Source organism: Salvelinus fontinalis, unplaced genomic scaffold, assembly GCF_029448725.1.
Source record: "Salvelinus fontinalis isolate EN_2023a unplaced genomic scaffold, ASM2944872v1 scaffold_0249, whole genome shotgun sequence".
Lineage (NCBI taxonomy): Eukaryota > Metazoa > Chordata > Actinopteri > Salmoniformes > Salmonidae > Salvelinus > Salvelinus fontinalis.
In genome coordinates this window covers 93032-107463 of record NW_026600458.1, presented here as the reverse complement: position 1 = coordinate 107463, position 14432 = coordinate 93032, and the positions used below count along the sequence as shown (strand labels likewise).

Below are 14432 nucleotides of genomic sequence, written 5' to 3'. Positions count from 1 at the left end.
GAGTGGAGAGCACTGAGTCCACGTCATTCACCTGTAGGGTTTATTCTTAGGGGAGTGGAGAGCACTGAGTCCACGTCATTCACCTGTAGGGTTTATTCCTAGGGGAGTGGAGAGCACTGAGTCCACGTCATTCACCTGTAGGGTTTATTCCTAGGGGAGTGGAGAGCACTGAGTCCACGTCATTCACCTGTAGGGTTTATTCCTAGGGGAGTGGAGAGCACTGAGTCCACGTCATTCACCTGTAGGGTTTATTCCTAGGGGAGTGGAGAGCACTGAGTCCACGTCATTCACCTGTAGGGGTTATTCCTAGGGGAGTGGAGAGCACTGAGTCCACGTCATTCACCTGTAGGGTTTATTCCTAGGGGAGTGGAGAGCACTGAGTCCACGTCATTTGGTGTTGTTAAAGACAGGGAACCAATTGTTTAAGCTTGCAGGTATGATGCATTATGATGCAGGTATAATGCATTATGATGCAGGTATGATGCATTATGATGCAGGTATAATGCATTATGATGCAGGTTTAATGTATTATCTAATCAAAGTTTATCAAATCAAAGGTAATTTGTCACGTGCACCGAATACAACAGGTGTGGAACTTACAGTGAAATGCTTACTTACAGGCTCTAACCAACAGTGCAAAAAAGGTATTAGGTGAACAATAGGTAAGTAAAGAAATAAAAGCAACAGTAAAAAGGCAGTGAAAAATAACAGTAGCGAGGCTATGACAGTAGCGAGGCTATATACAGGCACCGGTTAGTTGGGCTGATTGAGGTAGTATGTACATGTAGATATGGTTAAAGTGACTATGCATATATGATAAACAGAGAGTAGAAGCAGCGTAAAAGAGGGGTTGGCGGGGGGGGGGGGGGGGGGGGGGGACAATGCAAATAGTCCGGGTAGCCATTTCATTACCTGTTCAGGAGTCTTATGGCTCGTGGGTAAAACCTGCTGAGAAGCCTTTTTGTCCTAGACTTGGCACTCCAATACCGCTTGCCGTGCGGTAGTAGAGAGAACAGTCTATGACTGGGGTAGCTGGAGTCTTTGACAATTTTTAGGTTCTTCCTCTGACACCACCTTGTATAGAGGTCCTGGGTGGCAGGCAGTTTATCCCCAGTGATGTACTGGGCCGTACGCACTACTCTCTGAAGTACCTTGCAGTCGGAGGCCAAGCAATTGCCGTACCAGGCAGTGATGCAACCAGTCAGAATGCTCTCGATGTTGCAGCTGTAGAACCTTTTGAGGATCTCAGAACCCATGCCAAATCTTTTTCGTTTCCTGAGGGGTATAAAGGCTTTGCCGTGCCCTCCTCACGACTGTCTTGGTGTGTTTGGACCATTCTAGTTTGTTGGTGATGTGGACACCAAGGAACTTGAAGCTCTCAACCTGCTCCACTACAGCCCCGTCGATGGGAATGGGAGCGTGCTCGGTCCTCCTTTTCCTGTAGTCCACAATCATCTCCTTAGTCTTGGTTACGTTGAGGAATAGGTTGTTATTCTGGCACCTTATTATGTTATTCAGGCCTTCCACTGTTGTGTCGTCTGCAAACTTAATGATGGTGTTGGAGTCGTACCTGGCCATGTAGTCGTGGGTGAACAGGGAGTACAGGAGGGGACTGAGCACCCACCCCTGAGGGGCTCCAGTTTTGAGGATCAGCATGGCAGATGTGTTGCTACCTACCCTCACCACCTGGGGGCGGCCCATCAGGAAGTCCAGGATCCAGTTGCAGAGGGAGGTGTTTAGTCCCAGGATCCTTAGCTTAGTGATGAGCTTTGAGGGTACTATGGTGTTGAACAACATGTAGTAGTCAATGAATAGCATTCTCACATAGGTGTTCCTTTTGTCCAGGTGGGAAAGGGCAGTGTGGAGTGCAATAGAGATTGCATCATCTGTGGATCTGTTTGGGCGGCATACAAATTGGAGTGGGTCTAGGGTTTCTGGGATAATGGTGTTGATGTGAGCCTTTGCCAGGCTTTCAAAGCACTTCATGGCTATGGACGTGAGTGCTACGATCTGTAGTCATTTAGGCAGGTTGCCTTCGTGTTCTTGGGCACAGGAACTATGATGGTCTGCTTGAAACATGTTGTTATTACAGACTCAATCAGGGACATGTTGAAAATGTCAGTGAAGACACCTGCCAGTTGGTCAGCACATGCAGACGTCCTGGTAATCCGTCTGTTCCCGCAGTCTTGTGAAGGTCTTACTCACGTTGGCTACGCAGAGCGTGATCACACAGTCGTCCAGAACAGCTGATGCTCTCATGCATGCCTCAGTGTTGCTTGTCTCGAAGTGAGCATAGAAGTGATTTAGCTCGTCTGGTAGGCTTGTGTCACTGAGCAGCTTGCGGCTGTGCTTTCCTTTGTAGTCTGTAATAGTTTGCAAGCCCTGCCACATAAGACGAGCGTCGGAGCCGGTGTAGTACGATTTAATCTTAGCCCTGTATTGACGCTTTGCCTGTTTGATGGTTCGTCGGAGGGCATAGCAGGATTTCTTATAAGCTTCCGGGTTAGAGTCCCGCACCTTGAAAGCGGCAGCTCTACCCTTTAGCTCAGTGCGAATGTTGCCTGTAATCCATGGCTTCTGGTTGGGGTATGTACGTACAGTCACTGTGGGGACGACGTCCTCGATGCACTTATTGATAAAGCCAGTGACTGATGTGGTGTACTCCTCAATGCCATCGGAAGAATCCTGGAACATGTTCCAGTCTGTGATAGCAAAACAGTCCTGTAGTTTAGCATCTGCTTCATCTGACCACTTTTTTTTTTGACCGAGTCACTGGTGCTTCCTGCTTTAATTTTTGCTTGTAAGCAGGACTCAGGGGGATAGAATTGTGGTCGGATTTACCAAATGGAGGGCGAGGGAGAGCTTTATACGCGTCTCTGTGTATGGAATACAGGTGATCTAAAAATGTTTTCCTTCTGGTTGCACATTTAACATGTTGGTAGAAATTAGGTAGACCTGATTTAAGGTTCCCTTCATTAAAGTCTCCGGCCATTATGAGCGCCGCCTCTGAGTCCGCCTCTAGGCGAGCGGTTTCCTGTTTGCTTATTTCTTTATACAGCTGATTGAGTGCGGTCTTAGTGCCAGCATCCGTCTGTGATGGTAAATAAACAGCCACGAAAAGTATAGCTGAAAACTCTCTAGGCAAATAGTGTGGTCTGTATTTTATCACAAGATACTCTACTTCAGGGATGAAAATCTAGAGACTTCCTAAGATTTTGTGTACCAGCTGTTGTTTACAAATATGCACAGACCGCCTCCTCATCTAACCGGAGTGTGCTAGCTGAATATCCATGTGATCATTCAGCCACAATTCGGTGAAACATAAGATGTTACAGTTTCTGATGTCCTGTTGGTGGAATATTCGTGATCGTACCTCGTCTAATTTATTGTCCAATGATTGCACGTTGGCGAGTAATATTGACGGTAACAGCAGCTTTCCCACTTGCCTTCTGCGGATCCTTACGAGGCACCCCGCTCTGTGTCCTCTGTACCTGCATGTCTTCCTCTTGCAAATAACTGGGATGTTGGCCTTATCGGGTGTTTGGAGAATGTCCTGTGCGTCCTGCTTGTTGAAGAAAAATCTTAGTCTAGTCCGACTTTTTTTTGCCGTAAGATACGGTTGCAGAAACATTATGTACAAAATAAGTTACAAATAACGCGAAAACCCCCCCACAAAATAGCACAATTGGTTGGTCGTCCGTAAAACTGCTGCCATTTCTTCCGCCGCCATTTAGTATGATGCACGATTATTATTATTATTTTTTTTATTTTTTTTTTTTTCACCTTTATTTAACCAGGTAGGCTAGTTGAGAACAAGTTCTCATTTGCAACTGCGACCTGGCCAAGATAAAGCATAGCAGTGTGAACAGACAACAACACAGAGTTACACATGGAGTAGACAATAAACAAGTCAATAACATGGTAGAAAAAAGAGAATCTATATACAATGTGTGCAAAAGGCATGAGGTAGGCAATAAATCTAATAATTACAATTTAGCAGATTAACGCTGGAGTGATAAATCATCAGATGATCATGTGCAAGAAGAGATACTGGTGAGCAAAAGAGCAGAAAAGTAAATAAATAAAAGCAGTATGGGGGGTGAGGTAGGTAAATTGGGTGGGTAGTTTACAGATGGACTATGTACAGCTGCAGCAATCGGTTAGCTGCTCGGATAGCAGATTTTTAAAGTTGTTGAGGGAGATAAAAGTCTCCAACTTCAGAGATTTTTGCAATTCGTTCCAGTCTTGCATTATGATGCAAGATTAATGCATTATGATGCAGGTATAATGCATTATGATGCAGGATTAATGCATTATGATGCATGATTAATGCATTATGATGCAGGTATAATACATTATGATGCAGGATTAATGCATTATGATGCAGGTATAATACATTATGATGCAGGATTAATGCATTATGATGCAGGATTAATGCATTGTGATGTAGGAATAATACATTATGATGCAGGATTAATGCATTATGATGCATGATTATAGCATTATGATGCAGGTATAATACATTATGATACAGGATTAATGCATTATGATGCAGGTATAATACATTATGATGCAGGTATAATACATTATGATGCAGGTATAATACATTATGATGCAGGATTAATGCATTATGATGCAGGATTAATGCATTATGATGCAGGATTAATGTATTATGATGCAGGATTAATGCATTATGATGCAGGTATAATGCATTATGATGCAGGTATAATACATTATGATGCAGGTATAATGCATTATGATACAGGTATAATGCATTATGATGCAGGTATAATACATTATGATGCAGGTATAATGCATTATGATGCAGGTATAATACATTATGATGCAGGTATAATACATTATGATGCAGGTATAATGCATTATGATGCAGGTATAATACATTATGATGCAGTTATAATGCATTATGATGCAGGTATGATGCATTATGATGAAGGTATAATGCATTATGATTCAGGTATAATGCATTATGATGCAGGTATAATGCATTATGATGCAGGTATGATGCATTATGATGAAGGTATAATGCATTATGATTCAGTTATAATGCGTTGTAAGACTTGTCCTGTGCGAGCCCCCTAAATGTCTTGATATCATCTCATAATGGTCATTACTAAATTACTAACTTTTCTGCACTATGGGGTCTAAATGAAACATGTTTGTTTTTGCATTTTTTCCTCTTTTTCGACAGTATTCTCATTTTGATACCTACGCACCTGGAACCGACACCTTTATTTAAGGTTTTATAAGACATTATAAACGCTTAAATCTTACATGCTTATAACAAGATATAAATAATAGTACCTTTAGGACAGGCTTTAAGTAAAGTGTTTTGTAAACAGGTTTTGCTTCAGAGTGCCCCACTCATCATGACCCTGGTTCTTCTTCAAACATGACTCAGAACAACAAATTGCGAGAAGACACATAACGCACTGAGAAGACAAATAACCCACTGAGAAGACACATAATCCACTGAGAAGACACATACCCCACTGAGAAGACAAATAAACCATTGAAAAGACACATAACCCACTGAGAAGACACATAACCCACTGAGAAGACACATAAGCCACTGAGAAGACACATAACCCACTGAGAAGACACATAACGCACTGAGAAGACAAATAAACCACTGAGAAGACACATAATCCACTGAGAAGACACATAATCCACTAAGAAGACACATAACCCACTGAGAAGACAAATAACCCACTGAGAAGACACATAATCCACTGAGAAGGCAAATAACCCACTGAGAAGACACATAACCCACGGAGAAGACAAATAAACCACTGAGAAGACAAATAAACCACTGAGAAGACACATAACCCACTGAGAAGACAAATAACCCACTGAGAAGACACATAATCCACTGAGAAGACAAATAACCCACTGAGAAGACACATAATCAACTGAGAAGACAAATAACCCACTGAGAAGACTCATAACCCACGGAGAAGACACATAATCCACTGAGAAGACAAATAACCCACTGAGAAGACAAATAAACCACTGAGAAGACACATAACCCACTGAGAAGACAAATAACCCACTGAGAAGACACATAACCCACTGAGAAGACACATAACCCACTGAGAAGACACATAATCCACTGAGAAGACACATAACCCACTGAGAAGACACATAACCCACTGAGAAGACACATCACCCACTGTCTGCCAGAGCTCTACCACTTCATGAGGCTGTCTGCCAGAGCTCTACCACTTCACGAGACAGTCTGCTAGAGCTCTACCACTTCATGAGACAGTCTGCTAGAGCTCTACCACTTCATGAGACAGTCTGCTAGAGCTCTACCACTTCATGAGACAGTCTGCTAGAGCTCTACCACTTCATGAGACAGTCTGCTAGAGCTCTACCACTTCATGAGGCTGTCTGCCAGAGCTCTACCACTTCATGAGACAGTCTGCTAGAGCTCTACCACTTCATGAGACAGTCTGCTAGAGCTCTACCACTTCATGAGACAGTCTGCTAGAGCTCTACCACTTCATGAGGCTGTCTGCCAGAGCTCTACCACTCCATGAGACAGTCTGCTAGAGCTCTACCACTTCATGAGGCTGTCTGCCAGAGCTCTACCACTTCATGAGACAGTCTGCTAGAGCTCTACCACTTCATGAGACAGTCTGCTAGAGCTCTACCACTTCATGAGACAGTCTGCCAGAGCTCGACCACTTCATGAGGCTGTCTGCCAGAGCTCTACCACTTCACACGGCTCTGCTTTAGGGCTCTGGTCAACAGTAGTGCACTATGAAGTACTATGAAGTACATACTATGAAGTATGTACATTTGAGATGTATAGAGTATGGGCATATTGCGACCGATGGAGTAATTACAGGCTTGTTAGACACTTTTTACTGGGGGGATGAATAACATCTGTGTGACTGTGATACTAAGTATTTACATACCTCACAATAACTCAACACATCTAGCTACAGCCCTATAGTGGACCACAATAACTCAACACATCTAGCTACAGCCCTATAGTGGACCACAATAACTCAACACATCTAGTAGCTACAGAGCTAGTGGACCTAGCCTGTACTGTAGCTTTTGCTACCCGCACGTCGGAGTTATTTGAAGTTTTATGACAATGTGTTGTGAAACGGTTGCACCCTGACACCCTGCTAATTGCCAATCCATCTGCCGCCACATGGCCAATTTCCAAAATGCTGTTCTAAACTACTTGACTGGAATGTTTCACTGTAGATCAAATGGAAGGCTAGTTGTTACCAGCTGTTTACATTGACAGTTTGTTTATTTCGGTCCTTATTAGCATTTACTTCAGCAACAGCTACTCTTACTGGGCTCAGTAGAACTTATACACAGAAACAACTGCATTAAGACAAATAGGGTTTTTTGGGGGTACATTGTAATTGCCTCCCCATTGATGTCACGACACGTCATCCTCTATCTTCTCTGTGTTCCTTCCGTCTGTCCTTTCCCGGGAAAGAGAGCGGTGGTCACGCTCACGGCGAGGACCCCTCGGAGGGGTCCAGTAGGTGTCTGCCGTGCCGTGAGGGCTGCCCCTACTGCCGGGATGACACGCCCTGCCTGGCTCAGGATGACGGAGCCCTCCGGCTTTCCGTAGCCTCCTTCCAGGGCCTCTGTATGCTGCTGGACTTAGTGGCCATGTTGCTGGTCTACCACTTCCGCAGGAACAAGGTAAGGGCTCATTGGGGGGAGGCAGGGGTTAGGAGTCAAGCAGGTCATTATAGGGGAACTACATCCAGATTTTGGAGTGTAATGTCCCTTTAAAGCTAAACATACCTGTAAATTGTGTTCCAAAATATGAGCTAAGTGTCTGTACTTGTGGTGTGAAACTGACTAGTTATGTTGTTTCCTATAAGAATCTTCCAGAAATCACAGTTCAGAGGAGATGTCCCCCGAGGAGTGTGAATTTACATATTTACATAAAAGACATTACCTTCTAGGCAATAATGAGTAATTAAATTTGTCCCAGAAATGTCCCGCCGTCCTCTCTTGTTTTCACTAACATCATTGGTAGCAGAGCAGCTCAACTAAGAGACCATCTTGGTAATTCATAGTCATCGTGTTGTGACATTGAGTTAAATTCTTTGAATTGCTGACAATTTCCCTCAGTAGATAATATGATTGTGTAGATATCATCCTAATAACTCTGTGTTAAATCAATGTTATGTTATCTCTCTCTCTCTCTCTCTCTCTCTCTCTCTCTCTCTCTCTCTCTCTCTCTCTCTCTCTCTCTCTCTCTTGTAGAGGATCCGAGCGTCTGGTCTCGTCCTCCTGGAGGCCATCTTGTTTGGAGCCTTGCTTCTCTACTTTCCCGTAAGTCTCCAGACGTGTGTGTGTTTCTGTGTCTGTGCATGTATGCATGCATTTGTGTTTGTCTGTCTGTCTGCCTGCCTGTATGCCTCTCTGTCCGTCGTCCATCTGTCCCTCAATTGCTTGTGTCAACCCTTCCAAATTGATATATCACAGCTATTTATTAAAAAACGGCCCCCAAAAAAAGCCACAGAAATTCTGGATGACAACACAGCTGGTATGTGTGAGTAATGCCTCCAAGTGTGTGGTACAGTCCAACCTGGAGCGCCACAGAGTTGGAACAGACGGGGGGGGGGGGGGGCTTATAGCCAACATTACATGGCATTCTTATGGAGCTACAGAGATTTCAAATTCACTCACTTCAAGTACCTCCAATGGCGCCCAACATCAATACACACAGAAAGAAAGAGTGGAAACAAAGCCAAAGAAATCAACCACTCAGGAGGGACTATTTAGAAGTCCTTGTTGCCAAGGACGAGGTTGGGTGATCTAAAGTGGTCCAACTCTAGAGTTGGAACAATGTCACTGTAGATTGGGCTTTTCCTCTGAGTCTAGAGTTGGAATAATGTCACTGTAACATTTTTACTCAAAGTCAATGAACAGTCGTAATTACTTAAAATCTTTATGTTGTACTATCTCAAACTACATGAGAACTCACACCAACTCAACGTTTTAAAGACATGGTAACAAATTAACTTTTTTTTCCCAGCATGCTCTACTGCAGGTAGATTTTTTGGAGTAGTTTTTAATATCTGTTGTTTTTGCATGTATATTGAATGATTAAATGTAATGCTACAGAAAGATACATATTTTTTTCTAAACTAATCCAATCATTGAATTTTTGCAGCCGTTACTGAAATGGTTGTTCCAGTTTCAACAGCTTAGGCAGTTTCCTCCCACTGTTCTTAACTCTGGCAGTCATTAAGAATACAGGTTGCGGGTGAATACACATTTAAAATGCTGGATTGCCTAACTCTGGCTAGATTCCAATAGGAGTTATACATGACTTTGCAAGCCAGCATAATGTGATTTATAGTTAGGGTTGCAAAATTCTTGTATATTTTTCAGGTTTTCCAGAAATCCTAGTTGGAAGATAACTGGAAAAAATGTTGAGGAAGTTAGTGGACGTTTGCTACCCGACTTGCAGGCCTGATGTGGCATGTAAACTACGGGTTTCAGGCCACTGTATAAGGCCTCATGACATATGTCATGGTTAAATTAGAATGATCATATTTGCCTAGGAACTCACTTGGTGAAGGCCACAGGACTGAAAATAAATAAATTCAACAACCATGTCTCTGTCACTTACAAATACAGTCATGCATGGGTGGAAACAATTCAATCGAAAAGGCAAGGAACACTGGTAAATTATTTGAGAAGTGGCTTAGTAGGGGCGTTATCATTAAAGTATACCTTACTCAAAAAAACTGCATTTGTATTACTCATATGAAGGTAGTTCAGCTCACGTCAGTTATTTCAGTTTCTTAATTCTTTTAGGTAATCCTCATAATGTTGAAGTATCCAGAATGTATCCGGTTTTACAGTGCACATTGCAACAGCGTAGCGTAGGAACAATGTTACATACTAATAACATTACATGGTACCAACATTACGTAGTAACAACATGACATGGTAACAACATGACATAGTAACAACATGACATGACATAGTAACAACATTACATAGTAACAGCATAACATGGTAAAAACGTTCAATGGTAACAATGTTACATAGTAACAATGTAACATAGGCACAGTGTTACATAGTAACAGCGTTACATAGTAACAACATGACATGGTAACAACATGACATAGTAACAACATGACATAGTAACAACGTGACATAGTAACAACATTACATAGTAACAACATGACATGGTAACAACATGACATGGTAACAACATTACATAGTAACAACATGACATGGTATCAACATTACATAGTAACAACATTACATAGTAACAACATTACATGGTAAAAACGTTCAATGGTAACAATGTTACATAGTAACAATGTAACGTAGGCACAGTGTTACATAGTAACATCATTACATAGTAATAACATTACATGGTAATAACATGACATAGTAACAACATGACATAGTAACAACGTGACATAGTAACAACAATATATGGTAACATCGTTCTATGGTAACAATGTTACATAGTAACAATGTAACGTAGGAACAATGTTAAGTAGTAACAACATTACATGGCAACAATGTTACATAGTAACAACGTTACATAGTAACAACATGACATAGTAACAACATGACACATAGTAACAACATGACATAGTAACAACATGACATCGTAACAACATGACATAGTAACAACATGACATCGTAACAACATGACATAGTAACAACATGACATGACATAGTAACAACATTACATAGTAACAGCATAACATGGTAACAACATAACATAGTAACAACATGACATAGTACAAAATAACATGGTAAAAACATGAAATAGTAACAGCATGACATAGTAACAACAAACATAGTAACACCATAACATAGTAACAACATTACATAGTAACACCATGACATAGTAACAACATGACATAGTAACAAAATAACATGGTAAAAACATGACAAAGTAACAACATGACATAGTAACAACATAACATAGTAACAACATAACATCAACATAACATAGTAACAACATGACATAGTAACAGCATGATATGGTAACAATATAACATAGCAACAACATGAGATAGTAACAACATTACGTAGAAACAACATGACGTGGTAACAAAGTTACATGGTGACAACATTACATGGTGACAACATAACATGTTAACAACATTACATGGTAACAACAATACATAGTTACAACAATACATAGTTACAACATTACATGGTAACAGCATTACATAGTAACAGCATTGCATGGTCACAGAATTACATGGTAACAATGTTACATGGTAACAACATTACATTGTAACACGATGCCATGGTAACAACATTACATGATGGTAACGGCATTACATGGTAACACCGTTACATAGTAACAACATTACATAGTAACAACATTACATGATAATAACGTTACATAGTAACATCATTACATAGTTACACCATTACATGGTAATAACATTATATAGTAACACCATTACATGGTAATAACATTACATAATAACACCATTACATGGTAATAACATTATATAGTAACAGCAATACATGGTAACAGCATTACATAGTAACACCATTACATGGTAATAATGTTATATATTAACACCATTACATGGTAACAACGTTACATGGTAACAACATTACATGGTAACACTGTTACATAGTAACAACATTACATAGTAACATCATTACATAGTAACACCATTACATGGTAATAACATTACATAGTAACACCATTACATGGTAATAACATTATATAGTAACAGCAGTACATGGTAACAACATTACATAGTAACACCATTACATGGTAATACTGTTATATATTAACACCATTACATGGTAACAACGTTACATGGTAACAACATTACATGGTAACACTGTTACATAGTAACAACATTACATAGTAACAACATTACATGGTAACAATGTTACATAGTAACAACTTTACATAGTAACATCATTACATGGTGACAACATTATATGGTAACAAAATTACATGGTAACACCATTACATGGTAATAACATTACATAGTAACAACATTACATGGTAACACTGTTACATAGTAACAACATTACATAGTAACACCATTACATGGTAATAACATTACATGGTAATAACATTACATGGTAACACCATTACATGGTAATAACATTGCATGGTAACACCATTACATGGTAATAACATTGCATGGTAACACCATTACATGGTAATAACATTGCATGGTAACACCATTACATGGTAATAACATTACATGGTAACAACGTTACATAATAACAACATTACATGGTAACAATGTGACATAGTAACAACATTACATGGGAACAATGTTATGCTCTGGGAGAACTCACCATGTTTTTTACTGGATGTCATTTCGGTGCATTACACACAAATGGGTAAATAAACCTAAGCCTATCAACTATGGTTTGGGTGCCATCATACTGTTGAGATATATACTTTTAGACCAGGGGTGGCCAGCTCATTAAGACCAGGGGTGGCCAGCTCAATATGACCAGGGGTGGCCTACTCTTTTAGACCAGGGGTGGCCTATTATTTTAGACCAGGGGTGGCCTATTATTTTAGACCAGGGGTGGCCCACTCTTTTAGACCAGGGGTGGCCAGCTCTTTTAGACCAGGGGTGGCCCTCTCTTTTGGACCAGGAGTGGCCAGCTCTTTTAGACCAGGGGTGACCCACTCTTTCAATCCAGGGCTGGCCTATTCTTTTAGACCAGGGGTGGCCTATTATTTTAGACCAGGGGTGGCCAGCGCTTTTAGACCAGGGGTAGCCTATTCTTTTAAACCAGGGGTGGCCAGCTCTTTTAGTCCAGGGGTGGCCTACTCTTTTAGACCAGGGGTGGCCTATTCTTTTAGACCAGGGGTGGCCAGCTCTTTTAGACCAGGGGTGGCATATTATTTTAGACCAGGGGTGGCCTACTCTTTTTAGATCTGGGGTGGCCTACTCTTTTAGACCAGGGGTGGCCAGCTCTTTTAGACCAGGGGTGGCCAGCTCATTAAGACCAGCGGTGGCCTATTCTTTTAGAACAGCGGTGGCCTACTCTTTTAGACCAGTGGTGGCCTATTCTTTTAGACCAGGGGTGGCCTATTATTTTAGACCAGGGGTAGCCAGCTCTTTTAGACCTGGGGTGGCCTGCTCTTTTAGACCTGGGGTGGCCTACTCTTTTAGACCAGGGGTGGCCCACTCTTTTAGACCAGGGATAGCCTATTCTTTTAGACCAGGGGTGGCCTACTCTTTTAGACCTGGGGTGGCCTACTCTTTTAGACCTGGGGTGGCCAGCTCTTTTAGACCAGGGGTGGCCTATTCTTTTAGAACAGCGGTGGCCTACTCTTTTAGACCATCGGTGGCCTACTCTTTTAGACCTGGGGTGGCCTACTCTTTTAGACCAAGGGTGGCCTACTCCTTTAGACCTGGGGTGGCCTACTCTTTTAGACCAGGGGTGGCCTACTCTTTTAGACCAGGGGTGGCCTACTCTTTTAGACCAGGGGTGGCCTACTCTTTTAGACCAGGGATGGCCTATTCTTTTAGACCAGGGGTGGCCTACTCTTTTAGACCGGGGGTGGCCTATTCTTTTAGACCAGGGGTGTCCTACTCTTTTAGACCAAGGGTGACCTACTCTTTTAGACAAGGGGTGGCCAGCTCTTTTAGACCAGGGGTGGCCCACTCTTTTAGACCAGGGGTGGCCCACTCTTTTAGACCAGGGGTGGCCAGCTCATTAAGACCAGCGGTGGCCTACTCTTTTAGACCAGGGGTGGCCTATTCTTTTAGACCAGGGGTGGCCTATTCTTTTAGACCAGGGGTGGCCTACTCTTTTAGACCAAGGGTGGCCTATTCTTTTAGACCAGGGGTGGCCTATTCTTTTAGACCAGGGGTGGCCTATTCTTTTAGACCAGGGGTGGCCTACTCTTTTAGACCAGGGGTGGCCTACTCTTTTAGACCAGGGGTGGCCTACTCTTTTAGACCAGGGGTGGCCTATTCTTTTAGACCAGGGGTGGCCTACTCTTTTAGACCGGGGGTGGCCTATTCTTTTAGACCAGGGATGTCCTACTCTTTTAGACCAAGGGTGACCTACTCTTTTAGACAAGGGGTGGCCAGCTCTTTTAGACCAGGGGTGGCCCGCTCTTTTAGACCAGGGGTGGCCCACTCTTTTAGACCAGGGGTGGCCTACTCTTTTAGACCAGGGGTGGCCCACTCTTTTAGACCAGGGGTGGTCTATTCTTTTAGAGCAGGGGTGGCCTATTCTTTTAGACCAGGGGTGGCCTATTCTTTTAGACCAGGGGTGGCCTACTCTTTTAGACCAGGGGTGGCCTATTCTTTTAGACCAGGGGTGGCCTACTCTTTTAGACCAGGGGTGGCCTATTCTTTTAGACCAGGGGTGGCCTACTCTTTTAGACCAGGGGTGGCCTATTATTTTAGACCAGGGGTGGCCCACTCTTTTAG

General features: G+C 42.3%; 1 protein-coding gene across 1 annotated transcript in view; it reads left to right on the top strand.

Moving 5' to 3' along the window:
- The window catches only part of LOC129844913 (probable G-protein coupled receptor 158), a 105705-nt gene that overhangs the window by 67268 nt on the left and 24005 nt on the right, over positions 1–14432 (top strand). Inside the window, exons 4-5 of the mRNA XM_055913072.1 lie at positions 7487–7698; positions 8272–8340. Of these exons, the coding sequence (XP_055769047.1) occupies positions 7487–7698; positions 8272–8340 (281 nt within the window). The remainder of the gene's footprint in view (positions 1–7486; positions 7699–8271; positions 8341–14432) is intronic.